General features: G+C 32.1%; 1 protein-coding gene across 4 annotated transcripts in view; it reads right to left on the bottom strand.

Moving 5' to 3' along the window:
• LOC120349851 overlaps positions 1-18686 on the bottom strand; it is a 61344-nt gene that overhangs the window by 34530 nt on the left and 8128 nt on the right. For 3 of the 4 annotated variants that reach the window (XM_039421014.1, XM_039421011.1, XM_039421012.1), the window contains exon 5: positions 17779-17934. In XM_039421014.1, the coding sequence (XP_039276948.1) occupies positions 17779-17934 (156 nt within the window). Of the gene's footprint in view, positions 1-15822; positions 16319-17778; positions 17935-18686 lie in introns of those variants that run through there. The other variant, XM_039421013.1, reaches the window with a different exon arrangement.

The raw sequence follows: 18686 nt of genomic DNA, 5'->3' as shown, positions 1-18686 counted from the left end.
ATGAGAAAAGAAGAAGAAGCTGATGTATTACTATTATTACATTCATTTAAACTACATAAGTCACCCTATCCATAATATTTGGTGAAGCTGAATTTTTGCAGGATGTTAGTATACATAATTAATAGCCTGGAATCACAATATACTCATTTTTCTCTCACTTGCTTTATAAGGTCAACTTTTGTAAAGATATCCAATACTCCAGAATCATTACCCGAAAAATGTTGCGTTTTTGGAACTAATTATCAAAACTGCCCTTTTTCACTATCTCGTAACTGGACTATTATTAACTAATGAGCTGTTTAACATGCATTTGAACATGAAGATTCTGAATTTATCACTTTTATACCTTGGCCACCATGGGCGCCGACTTATCAAAATCTTTGGGTGGGCTCATTGGTTAGGGGTCTGGGGAGGGGTTTTTTCCATATAATTGATCAGAATTTTTTATGGACTCAGCCCCCCCAAAATATTTTTGCCTACCTACCTACCTACCTATCTACCCAGACCTTATGGAGTCGGCATCAGTGCTGGTCACTTTTTTGAAAACTGAGTAACGTACCATTATAATATAATGGAGAACTTCGTTTCTCTGATACCTTTTTGGCTATTGCATTTTGTGTTTCACACAGAAAGGACTTGTCACGGTTGATTATAAGAATCGTTCAATGGTCGGTGTTGAAAACACTGATGTCTCTCTTGAATGCTTGCTACCATCGGACTCCCCAATGCTTAATGCCCCCAAACAGAAAACTCTAACGGTGTAACATCCGGGTTGTGGGCATATTGTTCCATTCAATTAACCTTGGTAAACTCACACAGAAAACACACGCAATTCATTAGAAGTCAATTAAAGGAAGAAACTTTGTAATCAGAAATCAGACCCATGTTTCCATTTCGCCAATCAACATTCAATATCATTATTTTATAACAATAATAAACATCATCAACATAATGCAATGCTAATTTTAAGATCTGTTTACCAAGATTAATAATAAATTTGGAGACACATTAGAGCTCGTTTCACTTTCATTGCACTTAATAAAATTATTATTTATTTTATTGTTATAACATATTAATATTTATTATCACGTAATATCATGAAACTTGAGTAGTTTTTTTTTAGTTTATGAATTTCCTACTGGACTGACTGCTAAAAAAAGTATCAGAAAAGAAGAGAAATGAACATCATAACTTGATATTTGACCGAGCGAAGTGAGGTCTAAGATTCATGTCGACGGTTAGGCATTTCTCTTAATGTTTACATGTTAGAATGTTCACATGTTTAAATGTTCAAATGTTTATAAGTTGCGCATTTACGGCGAAACGCGGTAATAGATTTTCATGAAATTTGACAGGTATGTTCCTTTTTAATTGCGCGTCGACGTATATACAAGGTTTTTGGAAATTTTGCATTTCAAGGATAATATGAAAGGTAAAAGTAGCCTCCTTCATAAGTCGATATTACAGTAAAAGTCAGATTAAAGAATTATTCATCATAAATCAGCTGACAAGTGATTACACAGATGTGTGGAGAAGCCAGTCTATTGCTGTATTTCCATAAGGTCTATAGTTTCAATCAGGTGGATGAGAATACTGCGTGAGGTCTACTGTTCACAAAACTGCTAGTAGTTCTGTGAACAGTAGACCTCGCGCAGTTATACACCAACTATTCATTTGATCAGATCATGCTTACACAAGATTTAATTATCATATAATGCTCTCCGGAATTTAGCGCGAGAAAACCAGAAGACATCTAGGCGCCCAGACGAGCTGTTATAAGTTCTTTGCATCCTATTTATTAGGATAAATGATCAAAACTGTTTTGAATAAGGAATGCCGATATCCAAAAGCACAACTTTTTACAGAATTTACAGTTTTAAATGTAAGGCAATTGTACATTAAATCTTTATTGATCTACATAAAAACTAATAAACTTAAAATTTTATCAGATATTTTACATACCTATCCTACACGGTATAGAGCTAACTTCGGTTTTGCGACGCCGCAGGTGGTTCATGGAGTGGAGCTGAGGACACCTTTTTATTTGGCTCAAATGGTCTATCGTAATCATCCTTTCGTTGTCATCCTTTCGTAGTCTTTCAAACAGGCATTCAACCAATCCACTTGTCTTAGAGAATTATCATTTTTTCAGAAGGAATATATAATGTAGGGTACTTATAGTATGAATTCATAATCATACATATACTTTTCAATTAATGATTCATTTTTATTAAATACATTATTATTGGATCATGAAGAGTTGGTTTTCCTTTTCACAATAAAAATAAAGAATGAGAGTTTAACAATAAGAGAACAAGTATCATTTGAGAATTCCTCTCACAAATTATAAATGAGAAATATGTGTTTCACAATACGAGAGCAAGTATTCAATACAATTCTCAATAATTACTGAAAATTCCCCACGCGGTATGCATGCTTTAATATAATTATATTCACCCTTATATTTTGTTGTAGTTTCTAATTAGAGAGATTCAACCAGAAAACTATTTCCTGATCAAGTATATGGAAGCCATAATTTTTCTGAAAAAAGAGATTCTCCTCCTAATAAATAGTTAACAATAGTTAACACTCACACTTCCTCCTACTCCATCACCCTCCTTCTTCCCCTTCTTCTTCTTCTTCTTCTTCTTCTTCCCCTTCCCCTTCCCCTTCTTCTTCTTCTTCTTCTTCTTCCTCTTCTTCTCCTTCCTCTTCTTCTTATTCTTCTTCTTCTTCTCCTTCTCCTCCTCTTCCTTCAGCTCCTCCTCCTCCATTTTTATCTTCATTTTATTCATCTCCATCTTATTCTTCTTCTGCTATTTCTTCGTGTCTTCTTATTCTTCTAGGAGGAGGAAGAAGAGGAGGAGAAAAAGAAGAAACAAAGAAATAGCAGAAGAAGAATAAGGAGAAGAAGAAGAAAATGAAGATGAGAATGGAGGAGGAAGAGGAAGAGAACGTGAAGAAGATGAAGAGCTGAGAATAATAGTGGAAGAAGAAGTGAGAAGAAGGATAATAATTATGAGAGGGAAAGAAAATGATCAGAAGTTCTTCTCTTTCTTCTCCTTATCTGTCATATCCCATCATCACTCCTCCTTCTCTTATTATTATTATCATTATTATCATCACTATCATCATCTCATCCTACTCTTTTCTACTCATGATCATCAAATAATATTTTCTTCTTATTTTTCTCATTATTCTTATCATCCTCCTTTTCTTCTCCTTATCATATTAAAGAACTTATCATATCAACAGATTATAGGAAAATAGAGATTATATATATTCATAATTCAGCTCTAGTGTTGTCAGAGCAGAAAGCTACATGTCACAAAGGAATGAAATTGTTTGTCTTTTATAATAGGCCACTAATTGGCCTTTGGTTGTGCTTGCAATATTATTGTTGTGGCTTCCTCAGAAATGAGTTGAAAGCCTGGCAGGCTGCCAGATGCAGCTATAAAAAACCGGATCAAAAGACTGACACTCTCCTTCCATATTCCCATGCCAGCCCACTTTTCTCCTTCCACTCATTACAAGCAGTTACAAGCGACTGTTGACATGCTTATGCGATCTGGTGGGACAATGCAGAACTAACTTATGCTAACTTATGCGTGATATTATAAATGCACTACGTTGTTATTCTCATTATAGGAGTTTTCTCTGCTATTACACAATATAATATATATTTTTACATCATTGTCCAGCATCATCAAGATGAAATGTTGAGCTTTTGCATCTTTGTTTTTGAATATCTTAATCTTATCAGCACTTTCACCCTGTTGCTCTGAAGTTTCAGTTCCATCTACAACATCCATCAGATCTTTAGCTTTAAGTAATATTTTAATTTCAAAATCCCACATAGTAAATGAATCTGCATCCTTCAGCTTCTGCACATAGTTTTCCCCTTCCATCGTCGCCATTTTAAGGTTACCTTTTACTATTATTTTAAGAGAAAAACCAATAATCACTTTTCATGTTTTACTTGTTTAAAGATTAAACTTTTTTACTTGTTTTTACGTTTTTGGCCATTATCTGGGCCCATTACCTGATAAAGTTTTAGTTTTACTTTTAAAGAATAAAGAGTTGACGAGGGAAACTCACAAAGAAAACGATTTTACATACCGATTACCGACTGCGTTTTAATCACCATGACAGTGCTGCCACCATAGTTGTTCAAACACATAAATAATTTTGACATTACAATAGAAATAATACAAAATATAGTTTTACATGAATTATTATATTCCAACAGTAAGCTCTTGGCAGTAGTACTTAGTTTCGTTTTCTTGGTTTTGTGTTGCTTGAGGATTATGGAAGTATTCAAGTTCAGGTTCGGAAGTTGGTAATTGAGAATTATCATCATTTTCAGAATCGGGTTTGTTCTTTGAGATCTCGGTTTTCGTACTCTCCAACTGGAGCAAGATGACGTGTTGATACTGTGGTTTCTCTTCCATCAGGTAGCTTTACATGTGCATACTCAGCATTTCCATGTAGAAGTTGGACCTCTTCAACAAGTGACTCATATTTAGATGTTCGATTGAGTTTTTTTAAATAGACAAGGCCGGAATTGAGAAGCCAAGAAGGAGCTGAAACACCATTGTTTCCAGATCTACGTGGGTGTAAGAACATACACTCATGAGGAGTTTGATTTGTGCTGTGCAAAGTAATGTTCTTGTTAAGCTAAGAGCATCTTCTAAAACTGACTCCCATTGATTTATTTCTAAATTAAGTGATTTTAATGCTAGCTCAAATAACTCAATTTATTCAAAGTGTGGTGATATTAAGTGCAAAATTTGACTATAATTTGGTATTTTAATCATTCTAAATTCAAAATTTCTAGCTAATATATATTCTTGGACAGAACTTTGAACTTTAAATTTCCTCAGTAAGAACATATTAACCTATTTTTTCGGACACTTCATTATTTATCAAAATTTGGGAACAGAATAGTTTTGGGCTATGCCTGTTGTTCTATCCCGATCATATTCATATGATTTGTAATTATATCAAAGAATAAATAAAATAAATAAACCTGTCCATTACCTATGCTGGGTTGTAAGCAGGTGGTTCTGCTAGTTGCAATTCCATGCGAGTTTAGGTAATTTTTCAAGTCTTGACTCATAAATGATGTTCCTCTGTCTGAATGTATGTAACTAGGAACCCCAAACGTAGAAAACAGGGTTTTCAGATTTGATTTAACTGTAGATGATGACATGTCTGGACATGGGAAAGCAAAAGGGAACCGTGAAAACTCATCTACTATAACCAATAAATAACGATTTTGACTTGATGAAGGCAGAGGGCCTTTGAAATCGATATTTAGCTGTTCAAATGCAGAAGTGGCTTTAATCAGAGTCCCTTTGTGTTTGAAGAATTTGAGCTTGACAGCAGCACACACTTTGCAGGAGTTTGTTATGCGTCTGATTTCATCAATTGAGTAGGGTAAATTTTTACTCCGAACCCAGTGGTACAACCGTGTTATGCCTGGGTGGCATAGAGACTCATGTAAATCAACTAAGATGAACAATGATTCAGACAGTAAACTTAAATTTAAAACTTTAATGTAGACATGATACCATACTAAATTTTTAAGGAAAATGTTCATCCATTGAATAAATATGGTGATTATTCTTAAAAAATTAAATTCCGGATTACATGAAAACTATGGAGGATTCAGAATATACCTTGAAGAATAGAATACCGTGGTTGTGGTAGTACTGATTTATGTATTTTTGGGACACTCTGTATGAGTTGATAATCTACATAATCAGCATTCTGAGAATTGATTACCGAGAAATTTCATATTTTACTCATAATTTTACTCAAAGTTATCCCACTAAACTGTACATTTCATATTTTACAGGACCAAGAGCAGAGAGACTATGCCTCATGAAGCTCAAATCGAGGACGACAGCAGTTCAAAGTAAAAATAAATAATTATAGTTATAAATTAAAAGTTCAATTTTTGTAATATTTAATAAAAATCATTGAATTTTATTGAAAATAATGTTTTCTTATTTACATTTTTCGCTCATAATGATATACTCTGAAGTTAAGCTTTAAAGAAAATAAACTAATATAGATATTAATATTCATATATAATATTTAATTTTTAATAGATATTCAAGTAATAATTGATGTGTTACTCAGATGTATATGAACTGTATCCATTGAGGTGTTGCAAGAATAGAGGCTGTTTGAACTAGAGCAGATTTGATTTAATTAATTCATCAAATGGCAAGTGACTCATGCACTGCTCCCTCTCAGGACAGTCTGCAAGCTGTTATTGGTTAGCAGAGGTCGATCTCGACTCAATTCATACAGCTCCAGAGACAGTTTATAGACTGCCCTGACAGGAGAGAATGAATAAGTAATTTGCCATTCACAGGAGAATTTTAAGGAATATTTTAATTTGAATATATAGATTTCATCTATCTATAAAATGTATGGATATCCACTGAGTATAGAAATGGAGTATTAAGGCAATAGTAAGATTGGAGCATTAGTTTGGAAGAATAATTGAATCATGAATAATAAGAATTACAGATTTATTTCAAATTCTGGATGAAATTTGGGTTATGATTAAGCATTGATATTGGATTGCACTGGCCTTGAATCAGATTCATGATTCGAAGCTGAAACAAGCTTACTTCAAGAAGGCAGTATGCCTTGAATCAGGATTTATTCACTCTAAACATCCAGCTTGAATCAGACTCTAATTGAGCTAGAATCACAATAGAATCGCATTTCGTGAAAGGTGTGCCAGGTGGCCTTGAATGGGGGGGGATTGCATCCAGCATGCGTTTCAAGCCTGAGTCGAGACTGCATCTCAATCCTGATTCGACCGTGCATCTCGGGCCTGAATCAAGCTCGCAACGCGACCTTGATTTTAGCTCGCAGCACCCGCCTGATTTGAGCCTGCATTTCGAGCTCGAAACTAGCTTGAACGATGTATAAACGGACTCTTGAAATTAACTTATTTCGAGCTAAACGCATGCAAACGAAATCTTGAATCAAGCCCTCACGTTTGACAAAACGAGCTTGTTTTGATTTCGACTCAAGTTGATTTTGCTGATTGGGTACTTACCCTCCAGCTGCTCCAAACATCTCTGCAGTGAAAAAAGTATGCAAGGATTTCAAGGATTGTAAAATACAAATCTAGTTCCACCACCAAACCGATCCACTGCCATTTGACAAATTGTTTAGAGATGTCGAATGATACCATACAGGATCAAAGATAGGAATAATCAAGAATGCCTTTGACCTTCATAATCCTTGATGCTGGCTGCTATTCTGCTGGGTACTGATGACCTTATAATGAATGTAATAGCCTATCTGTGATAAATTTGATACTTGAAGTGATCTTTGGAAATTTCTATTTCCAAGATAGATTCAATCAAAGCTATATATTGCTGATTTAAGTTAATGATATGAATAGAGGTATCACCTTCCAAATTATTACTAGGCTAACAGTCAATGATGAAGATGAAACTGATGACTCAAAATGAATAATATACCTAGCTTGCAAGCTAATACGATGTTTGCCCCACTTCACTTCAATTATTCAAAGGTTATACAAGCTTGATATTCGTTTTCAAATTTTTATCAGAATATTTGCCGAATGAAACCTTTAATCGCAGCTAATATGGTCGTAGTTGATAGGGGCCCCATTCGTAGACTCACTTGATTGAATTCTGAAGTTCTTGTAGCGAACGTGGCATCTTCTTCTCCATCAGTGTGATTAGCAGGTACAGATTAGGCAGCTTGGCTCGTCTCTCATCTCCATAAAATTTTAGGGACTTCAATTTACATAACTCTTACAATAATGCTGTATCACTGAGTTATTTTACAAATAATAAAAAGTTACATACAGTTATTACATCCATTATAAAATAATTTTTATAATGCATTTTAAAATAGCAAAGACCTTAAGAGATTTCCAATCAGTCTTCCTGGGTCGGCATCTTCAAGTAGTTTCTCTCTTTCTTCCCCAAATTCCCAATTCCACTCATCAATAGCGACCCTAATTTAAATAAAAATTCTCTGATTGGCCCATTGGAATGGCGTGGTTTGACGTGTTTAGAACCATGGGAAATAGTGCCCAATGAAGTATCTCAATACGGTACTCTATTATACAATTTTTGTTAAAAAAATGAATTATTAACCGAGCGAAGTGAGGTCTATGATTCAAGTCAACGGTTTTGCATTTCTCTTTATGTTTATATGTTTTAATTTTTATATTTATGTTCCGCATTTATGGCGATACGCAGCAATAGATTTTCATGAAATTTGACATGTATGTTCCTTTTTGAATATCGCGTCGACGTATATAAGTTAAAGGGTTTTTTTGAAATTTTGCATTTTAAGGATAATACAAAAGGAAAAAGGGTCTCCTTCTAACGCCAATATTAGTTTATTAGGTAGCCTACCGTAAAAATCAGACTATAGAATTATTCATCATAAATCAGCTGTCGAGTGGATTATTAATTGCATGCAATAGCGCATGCAATTAATATCTCAATGTAACTTTGGTAAAAAATCAGCTCCTGTGTGTACCTATTTTCAATTGCATGCCTCATTGAATGCAATTTTTATGCACTATTAAATAAACTATTGATTGCATGCAATAACGCATGCAATTATTAACTAAAATAACATAGTATATTGTCTCTCGACCTTTCTCTGCTTGAACTCGTGCTGTCCTGTTGCCAGTATGTCTTGAAGGTGATTAGCTCTTGATGTTAGTGTTTTTGCTACATCAACCCCCAACAGCCATTAGCTGTTTTCACACCGATATCTCGCCGACACGACATACAGACAGGATTTACTCTGATGGACAGTATTAGAGGAGGCTGTGGTTTATAACTGCGCGAGGTCTCTTATTGTTCACAGAACTACTAGTCCCCACATTTATTATTTACAAAATGCAATAGTTTCCATGCTATAGTTTGTGTAAAGTAAGTTGAGACTTGGCCCTCCATCCGAAGAAATTACATGGTTGCCAATTCGTGTAAACTTTCTCAAATTTCCAATTCAACGTCAGAATTAGATGTAGAATATCATCCCCGATATCCTAATAGTGCTAGAAAATATCCAGGTTTGAAGGATCAAAAGGAAATTTAACTTTTATGGTAAAATTGGAAGCATCGCGGAAATTTGTTTTTCTTTTGAATATCACTTTCTCTCAGAATCATGAGGCGTCTTAATGCGTAATAATTTTATATCAAATTAACAGGGAGAATTTTTCCTTTCTATTGATGTCTGGATAATTTTTATCCGACCTATGGTTATTTTTTTAAATTAATGATTATATTCGTCAATGTCGAGACATTTCAAGCAGAAAACATGAAATTTTCTACATGCTTGAAACTTTTCTGTTTGAAAAGATAAGTGGGTGGTGAAAGCGAGAAAGTTTCTCAGATATAATTGATATTATTTTTTCAATAACATTACATAATTTATCAATGAATCAAAATACAATCTAGTAAACTGGACCTGGAGTTTACTGGAGATTGATAATGATGTAGCGAAAGAAACTTGTAATATATCTCATTTTCAATAAACAAGATGAAAATTCATGATTAAATGAGTGGCTCTGGCAATTTCAAGCTGGATTTAAATGGTTATCCACGACAACATCTTCTACTTTTACTTGAACACACAAATTTCAAAACTTTCAACGGATAATAACAGATCAGGGGGTTGTTGATCAATAATTTAGCCTGAAAGGCTTTTTAAATTTTGATGAAAGTTCTCTGGAAAAGTCTCCTTAATATCACCACGGTGTTCTAGCCTACAAGCGACAAAAAAAAAACAAAAAAAAGATTCTCAGAAGAAATTTTAAACCCTTTTGTGTTTTCATAATTCGTTGTTTTGTACTTTTCAATGAAAATATAATAGCCTATGTATCTTGTTAAGAGAATAACATTTTCAACTTGAATGTTGCAAACCTACTTACGATATTAACTGCTGTAATATCCTATATTATCGTAATTAGGGTATTTCACATCATACAGTATTATATTGGAAGATGTGATTTTCAAAGTTAATATTCAATTTTAATCATGATGATTTTTGTTGGTTCTGGTTCCTAGCCTTTGTACTGATGATGTCACTCTTTCTAAGAATGTCCTTCATATATTATATTGGTAGTGAGATCCACCTCAACTGTCAACATTGTTTGGATGAGTAGCACTGATGTTACATTATAAGGAATGCTGACATTCTAGAGTTTATCAATAATAATAATAATAATAATAATAATAATAATCATTTTTTGTCATAAAACAGAAAGTGTTGTAACAAACCTCAAAGATACAATAAAATAAAAACATTCAGAGGAATTGGTATAGACGGAATTGGAAAATAGTAATAGTATCTATATAACCTTATAATAAATGAGTGTATTGCATTAGCACTGTAGCTTGTAATATTACATTTTTCTTCTCACATTGGAATCGAACTTTATAGTAAATGTCAGAGTTATCAATAGACGGACAAATTTTTGACGGAGAATTTATTATCGTAAATGTTTGTTGCATTGTTCCATGGTGTCACCGAGGCAGGGTTAACAAATTACTAAATAAATCGTTTATTTAAATAGAATATATGTATAAAAATTAAAATAACATTTTCAAAATAAAGTTTTATTGAGAACAGATGTAGAATGTGAATTCTAAACTGGTAAATTATAATTTTGTGTTGACGTGTCTGTAAAAATCGATACTGAACGAGGCGTTGGCTTTCGTGACTTGCAACTTGTGGTCTTTTTTCCTGTTCGACCTTCTTCTGAAAAAAATGGCTGGCTACAAGTATTGTCGTGGAGTTTTGCTCTAAATCATTTCGTTTATTAATGTTTTAAATTGAGTTTTATATAAATTTTGTGCATAATTAGCTATTAGAGTAGTAAAGCCAATAGCCACTGTGTTTCAACTGTAAACTAGATAAGTATTTTAGTTCGTAATAACTCTGAAATAATTAGGCTTAATATATATTCTCCTTGTGTATTTGTGTAAATTCATCTGAAGATTATAAGTTAATTTGCTCTGAAAACTGGATTTCTCATTCATAGGCAATAGATCCATTCACGGTTTATCAAGAATCTATTTTATTGGAGCCGACAACTATTCTTAGGTTGATAGGTGTTAAATGCTATTCCAACCGTTTAAGGAAAAATTGGTAGCACGGCAAATGTTACCCCTGTGGTGGGACAGAATTACAAAATAATATGTCCCAAATGGTACGCCCTGGTGTGGGACTCAAACTACAAAATATATCCCTGGTTATATAAAAAATTATTGGTAGGATAGATATCTTGATAGATTGTAAATGGGAGATTCTGCTGAGTGGGAAATCGGTTCGAGAAAGTTTAGGTTCTAATGAGTAAATATTTTTTACGCAGTAGCAAGATGGAGAGCATAAAAATAATGAAGTTTTATCCAGTGAAAACATTCAAAACTTAGATGAAGAATCACAAGATTTAGACCTAACCTTAAACAATGACTCAAACGATAGTGTAGCTGTAAGTGAAAACGTTTCAAATGTAACAATCCATGAGAAAGTAGTAGAAATATCAAATGAAACAAGTATGGTAGGAGCTAAAAATGATAAATCTATAGCATTCCTAACACAAAGGTTTGATGAGCAAAATGCTAGGTTTGATAATTTGAAACAAGATCAAAATGCTAGGTTTGATGAGATGAAGCAAGAATTTGCTAGCATTAGACTAGAGCAGGTTAGTATAAACCTTCTATTGAAAGATGCACATGAAACATTGAAAGATAGTCATGAAAATGAAAACAAATTGAAGCAGGATGATAGTAGTGTTAAGTTACAAGATCAACTCATTCAAGTTTCTGACAGTGTAGGCCTAGTTACTGTTGTTGAAAAAGTCAACCATAGTGAAAGTGTAGAATTGAGTAAAGAAGTAGGTAGGGAGTTGTCTTCATTGAAAGTCAACTATCAAGAAAGTACTATTGCTACATTGAAGGTTAGGAAAACAGTAAACAAATCGAATGTTTCTATGGATCAGATTACTACATCGAAAGTTAGGAAAACAGTAAATAAAATGAATGATTACATGAGACAGGTTTCTGTGGAGGTTAGGAACAATGTGAACAAAATGAATGTTGCTTTGAGTCAAGTTGATGAGTTCAACTTTCAACTGAGAATTGAAAAGGTGTATGCAATGCATTCTCAAGTGAGCATGATTGACTTTTGTGAGCAAAATTGCTTTGTTAAAACAAATGAACCCATGAATAAAATCATGTTATTGAAGAAAACAAAACACAAAGTTTCCATTGATGTGCTAGTATTCAAAGGTTGTTTCAAGTTGCTTATTTACAAGATGATGACAATGAATCACATGATGAAAGGGTATTCCCCAACACACAATGATTAGGAATCCTGTGTTATGCCGGGATTCAGAATAGCATAATCGCTACACAGTGTATGGTAAGAGTCCATAATTGTGTCTTTTTTCTTTCCTGTAGCCTATTTTCTTGGCCCTTAATCTTTTCAATTTTCGATTCTTTCCTGTCTTTGTGTAATATTCAGTAAATTTCTTCTATGATGCATATCTTAACCAATCTTGTCCATAGTCATTTAATTTGTATTTTTTCTGAAATAATTTTGGAAGTTGAAATAGTAGCTTATTTTCCTAATCTTTAAATTGTTGAAAAAACTTAACTTTTCTAAAATCTATCCATTGTTGTGTAAAGAATTGTGTGCTTGTGACATATTTTTTCATCATGTATCACTTATGTGAAGTGTATCAATTTTGTGTATATTGTTTTAGGGAATTTATTTACCCAGTTTTCTATTTCTCTTTTTTGTATTTTTTAGGGAACTTATTTACCCAGTATTCATCTTGATCGTCTTTGTATTATAATCTTGAAATGTTTGTACTTATTATACAGTCTTTAAAATTTTAAATTATTTAAAAAAAAAAATAATTGGTTTAATTTAAAACGTTTTGTTATATTATTAATTGAAATAAGTGTTTTGTAATTGATTTTTTTTTTAATTTTAAAACTGTTTGTTCTATAAATTTTGATATGATTGATTATCGTTTGAAATGGATGCTGGAGTGTATGTAGAATTTTTAGTGGGGTTTGTTGATTAGAATTTTGCTGGTATGTGATTGTTTTTTGAGATGGAAACCCATTATTGCCTAAAGAAGGAATAACAGAGGTTATGACTTAGAGAGGCAGTAATGAGATAATATTTTTTGTATTGATTACTTATGTTGATTGCCATAGATGCAAAAATAATGATTAATAATGTTGATTGCCATAGATGCAAAATGATGATTACTGATGAATATTGTTTGCCTTTGAAGCAAAATATTATTGATGTTTTGAATGGTTCTTGTTTAATGTTTGATAGTAAAGTTTTGTCATGAAATGTAGTTTGTGTTTAGAACATTGAAGAGTCGAAATAAACTATAGTATCCAACAAACGATGATTACAATATTAAATAATTTGCTTTTTATACAATTTTTGAACAAAATTAAAACTAAATAATTTTGAAACCCTGAATGATAAATCATAAATGTGAAATGAACATGCTATAAATGAAATGTTATATTAAATGATAATGAAATGCAGATATATTATGAAATGATTGTGAATAGAAGACCAATTGTCTGAAATTATTGAAATATGTATTGAAATTAAATTTTGTTGTGATAATCTGATGTTTTTTTTACAATTTTGATAATGATACAGGGTGTTATGAAATTATATTTCTATTTTGAAGAATGGATTAAAATTTTGATATTTGAACAGTGAATAGATGAAAATGAATTTTTTTTAAATTTATCATTGATATGTCCATATTTCACAATTTATGTATTGCTGACTGTATAATAAGATGTTAACAAATTTCAATTTCATAGATACTTAAAATAATTTTTATGTGTATTAGATTGTATTGATAGCCTAATCAAAGTTTTTCTTTTTAGTTTATAAGCATTTTAAGATAACAGGTACAGCACAGACATTAACATTGAAATAGTTATCATGTGAATCTCGAAATCAGTAACAAGTGAACGCCATGAAGAGTGTTAAGAACATTGGGTGATTTTCAAACTAGTGTGACATAACTACGCCAATATCTACGCCTAAATCTACGCTGCGGCCTACACCAATAACTACGCTAATGTCAACACCAATATCAACACCAATAACTACGCCAAAATCTACGCCGATGCCTGTGCTGATGTCAACGCCAATATCAACGCCGATGCCTGTGCTGATATCAATGCCTGCGCCAATGCCAATAGCTACGTCAATGCCTGCGCCAATGCCAAAATCTGCGCCAATGCTGCACCAATGCCAATAGCTACGCCAATGCCAAAATCTGTGCTAATGCCAATGCCTGCGCCAATGCCAATGCCTGCGCCAATGCCAATGCCTGCGCCAATGCCAATATCAAAGCCGATGCCAAAGCCGACACCAAAGCATACGCCAATAGCAATGCCAATGCTTATTGCTGACTCTGTATCTCAAACTTCAACACTACTGCATTACCTGGAGGTAATTGCCATCCATGTTCACATTCACAACTTTGAATTCAGAAGAACAGTCACAGTATCATGAAAGAATTGATTCAAAAAATCCTCTCCTAAATTATTCCTGTATGCAGAACTCTAAACCTTGAAAGCTGAAAATATCAAAAAACCAAACTTACCTAAATTAATCCTCACCTAAATAATCCTGTATGCAGCGTCTATCTCTTTTCCAAAAAACGAATTACATTGTCATTTCAAGCCTGAAATGTACATTGTATAATTACAAATATGATACAAAATTTATGTGACTCTGTATTGAATTTGGAATGCAGCCGTCTACTACAAACATGAAGCAATGCTAACTGAGATGTCACCAGTATCAAGTTTGGAATGCAGCCGTCTACTACAAACATGAAGCAATGCTAACTGAGATGTCACCTGTATCGAGTTTGTATGCAGCAGTCGACTACAAGTATCAGCCCAACACTACGTGCATCCAGATCAGCCCAACACTTAACGTCATCACATTGGAGTCACACTTAACTGAAAATCATACTGAGTGCCTTAACGGACTGTTTTCCAAAATGTGCATCAATAAAATCAACCGCGTCAATAGTGAAAGAAATGAACATTTTTTGATTTATTGAAATTTTATGTGAAAATTAAATGTAACAATTCATCAATTCATTTAAAAAAAAAAAATAATAATAATAATAATTTTTTTATTCAACATACTAAATTTTTTTATGCAATAAAATTAAATTTTTCTATCTATTAAATTTATGTGCAATTTCAAAAAAACTATTCTTTACATATTAAACTTTCTGTTGAGATATTTTTCTTTAAATTATAAAGCTAAATCAAAAGTAATATTGATATTCTATATTTTGAGATATTGTTTGGAAACATATAACAAACGCTATTGATGAATTTTTATAATAATTTTTGTTGGTTCTGGTTCCTAGCCTTTGTACTGATGATGTCACTCTTTCTAAGAATGTCCTTCATATATTATATTGGTAGTGAGATCCACCTCAACTGTCAACATTGTTTGGATGAGTAGCACTGATGTTACATTATAAGGAATGCTGACATTCTAGAGTTTATCAATAATAATAATAATAATAATAATAATTTTTTGTCATAAAACAGAAAGTGTTGTAACAAACGTCAAAGATACAAATAAAATAAAAACATTCAGAGGAATTGGTATAGACAGAATTGGAAAATAGTAATAGTATCTATATAACCTTATAATAAATGAGTGTATTGCATTAGCACTGTAGCTTAAAAGAAAGGCATTCTCACCAGGTATATTGCAAAAAATATGTTTATTTTTCAAACGATGAGGATTTTGAGAGAGCGGAGCTTCTTCCTTTCACGGACAAAATTTGAATTTTCAATAATTCAAAGTCATGAGTGAAAATTTTTGAACTATCGCAGACTACTCTTGTTCAAAAGATGTTCGTTCTTATAATTTAGAATTACTACATCATGCTCTTCATTGTCTCAAAACAACACCTTGAAAATCGTTAAGATAGGTTTTGTTTATTAATTACAATATTCAATAGCTCAATTAGAGATAGATCAAGCATTGAATTTGTTTTCAAATAAGGTGATAAATTAATTGATCATATTCACGTTAGAAAGTTCCAGGTAGAAATGACATGTCGAAAGTGATGAATTTATAATCTTATTAGGCCTATACTTTATCTTACGTTTCTTATTTCTTATTAGCTTATATCCCATTAAATGCTCGATTTCACAGAATAAATTATATTTCCATAGGAAAATGCTGCCTTTATAATCTGGAAAAAATAAATCAGAGTCAATAATAAATTTTAAATGTGAATTACATAATAAAATCCAGATCAAGTTATCTTATAATTTGAAATTCATTACGGTACTATGGTACTCTCAGAAAAGACAACACGAAAACTGTATTGCTTATACCATCCTGATAGTTATAACTAATAATAACTGTCTTACTAGCTTGTACAAAAATATTATAAGAAAAAATATTATATATACGGTACTAAAAATTTCTCGTACGTTACTGTAATCTTACTAGCCTACAGATTAACATTAACTAAATCATTCTTTAATGATCTAATAGCATATATTTAATAATGAAATCATCTTTTCTTAATACCAAAACGGTATTGTCTTTTCTAAGAGTAAGTTACTACAGTATTGCATTCATTATTATTTCTGTTAACATAGATAGTTCAAATTCTCACCACTGAGAAACAATATTTTCCAGCTTATATAAATAATTAGATTCTCATTTATTTATTTATTCGAACAAAAAACAAGTTAGTTACAAATATATACATTATAACAATTAGTTTTTCGTAAGTTACATATGTTCGGAAAATAGCATAATTTATTATGTAACATTTGAGCATCCAGGTAATGTAACTGGGCATATTGAACACATGAACTGAATTTTTTTAATTTAATGACAAATTATCAATATTTATATTGAAGTGAATTCATTTTTCCAAAGACAAGTCTATCCATTATTTGGAGTTGCCATAGCTGTTGAAACAATATTTCTCCATCTATTGCAATAGCCTACATGAATAGATGATCCATATACCCCGGATATCCAAGAACAGCAAGGCATAAACGACAAGTGTTTGTTATTAGCTTGTATCAAAATATTCTAAAAAATATAAAACAATTATATACAAAATTTTCACGTACTGTACTCTGTAATCTTACTACAGACCATCATTTACTAAATCATGGTCTATAATTTATCATCTATTTAATCATTGAATCATCTGTTCAATTATTGCATCATTTATTCAACTATTATTCATTATATTCATCATCTATTTAATTTTGATCAACCATCTTTCAATTTTTTTTAAATTTGCTGTTTTATTATTTTTCTCAAGGATAGTGAGATTCACTTCATACTGTCAGGTGTTAGCATTGATTTAATGGGGAAAATTGATGTTTGATTATAATACATTTCTTCAATACAGTAGAACCGTATACCAGAATTCAATAAGCACTTAAAAATTGTAGGATATATTAAGGTATAATACCATCATAGTATTTAATAATATTCATTTATACATAATCACTCAAATCATCATGTCATAATTGTATATTTATCTTGAAACTCGTATAAATTTTCTATACTCTATAATATCGTGCTATGACGATAAAATATTATCTTTTTGAGGAATGCTGAAGTGAATCTCTATAAATGTATTTCGTTATTGTTGTTTTAAATTATCCATTAATAGTTTACATTTTTGAATGACTCGTGGTTGAGAACAAAAAGACCATAGGGTTTCATCTCAGTGTCAATGTTGGCTCGTCTCATCATTATGCACAGCGACGATTTGAACCATTGTGGTTTGTCTATCCAGGGCACTTCTCTCAGATACTGGCGCAAAATATCGTTCTGCAAAACAATCAAATTTCACAAAGTGACTGGTGTTTCTTCAATTTATACGTCTTCAATAATAGACTATAGTTAATTTGTAAAACTTGGAAGGTGACTTCAACGGTTGATAATATGTGTCCTGAAGCCCTACGCCCAATGAATTTCTGTCTGCTAAGCAGTAAGAAAATAATAACAATCGTTGATTTTTATTGGAGTTTTTAGACATTTGTAATCGGCCAATGTGTCAACTCTCCCTCAAGAACCAGCAATATTATTCTCTTTCATTAGTAGATAAACATGTGTGACACCTCCATTAAAAACCAATGATTTTCTTTTCCTGCGCAGCAGAGCAGAAATTCATTGGAGACGAGAACTTGAAGAGAGTTCAGTCAGTGAGAAAGAAAAACTTGCTATTCAATTTAAAATTGAATTTGTACAAATTTATAATCCATTGACTAAAGAAGATACCGCACTTACACATGAACTAAAATAAATAATGGACTTTTGGCTCTTCAACCAATCCAAAAAACAAATGTATTACATTGAATACGGTAATAATTTTATTTTGTTATACTTCAATATTGTGGTATATTTTATATAATTATTGTAATATTCAATATCGCAATAGTATGTAATTTCCATCTAGCACACAAATTGTGCTTCACCTTGGAATATTATAAGCATATAACTAACTTATTTTATAAATTAAAAAACAATAGAGTACACGGTACAAGATTGGTTACTATAATAAATCAACAAAGGAGGATTAC

The sequence above is a fragment of the Nilaparvata lugens genome, chromosome 2 (genome assembly GCF_014356525.2).
Source record: "Nilaparvata lugens isolate BPH chromosome 2, ASM1435652v1, whole genome shotgun sequence".
Classification (NCBI taxonomy): Eukaryota; Metazoa; Arthropoda; class Insecta; order Hemiptera; family Delphacidae; genus Nilaparvata; species Nilaparvata lugens.
Note: the sequence above shows the minus strand (reverse complement) of the source record. Positions and strands in the feature narration are given on the sequence as shown.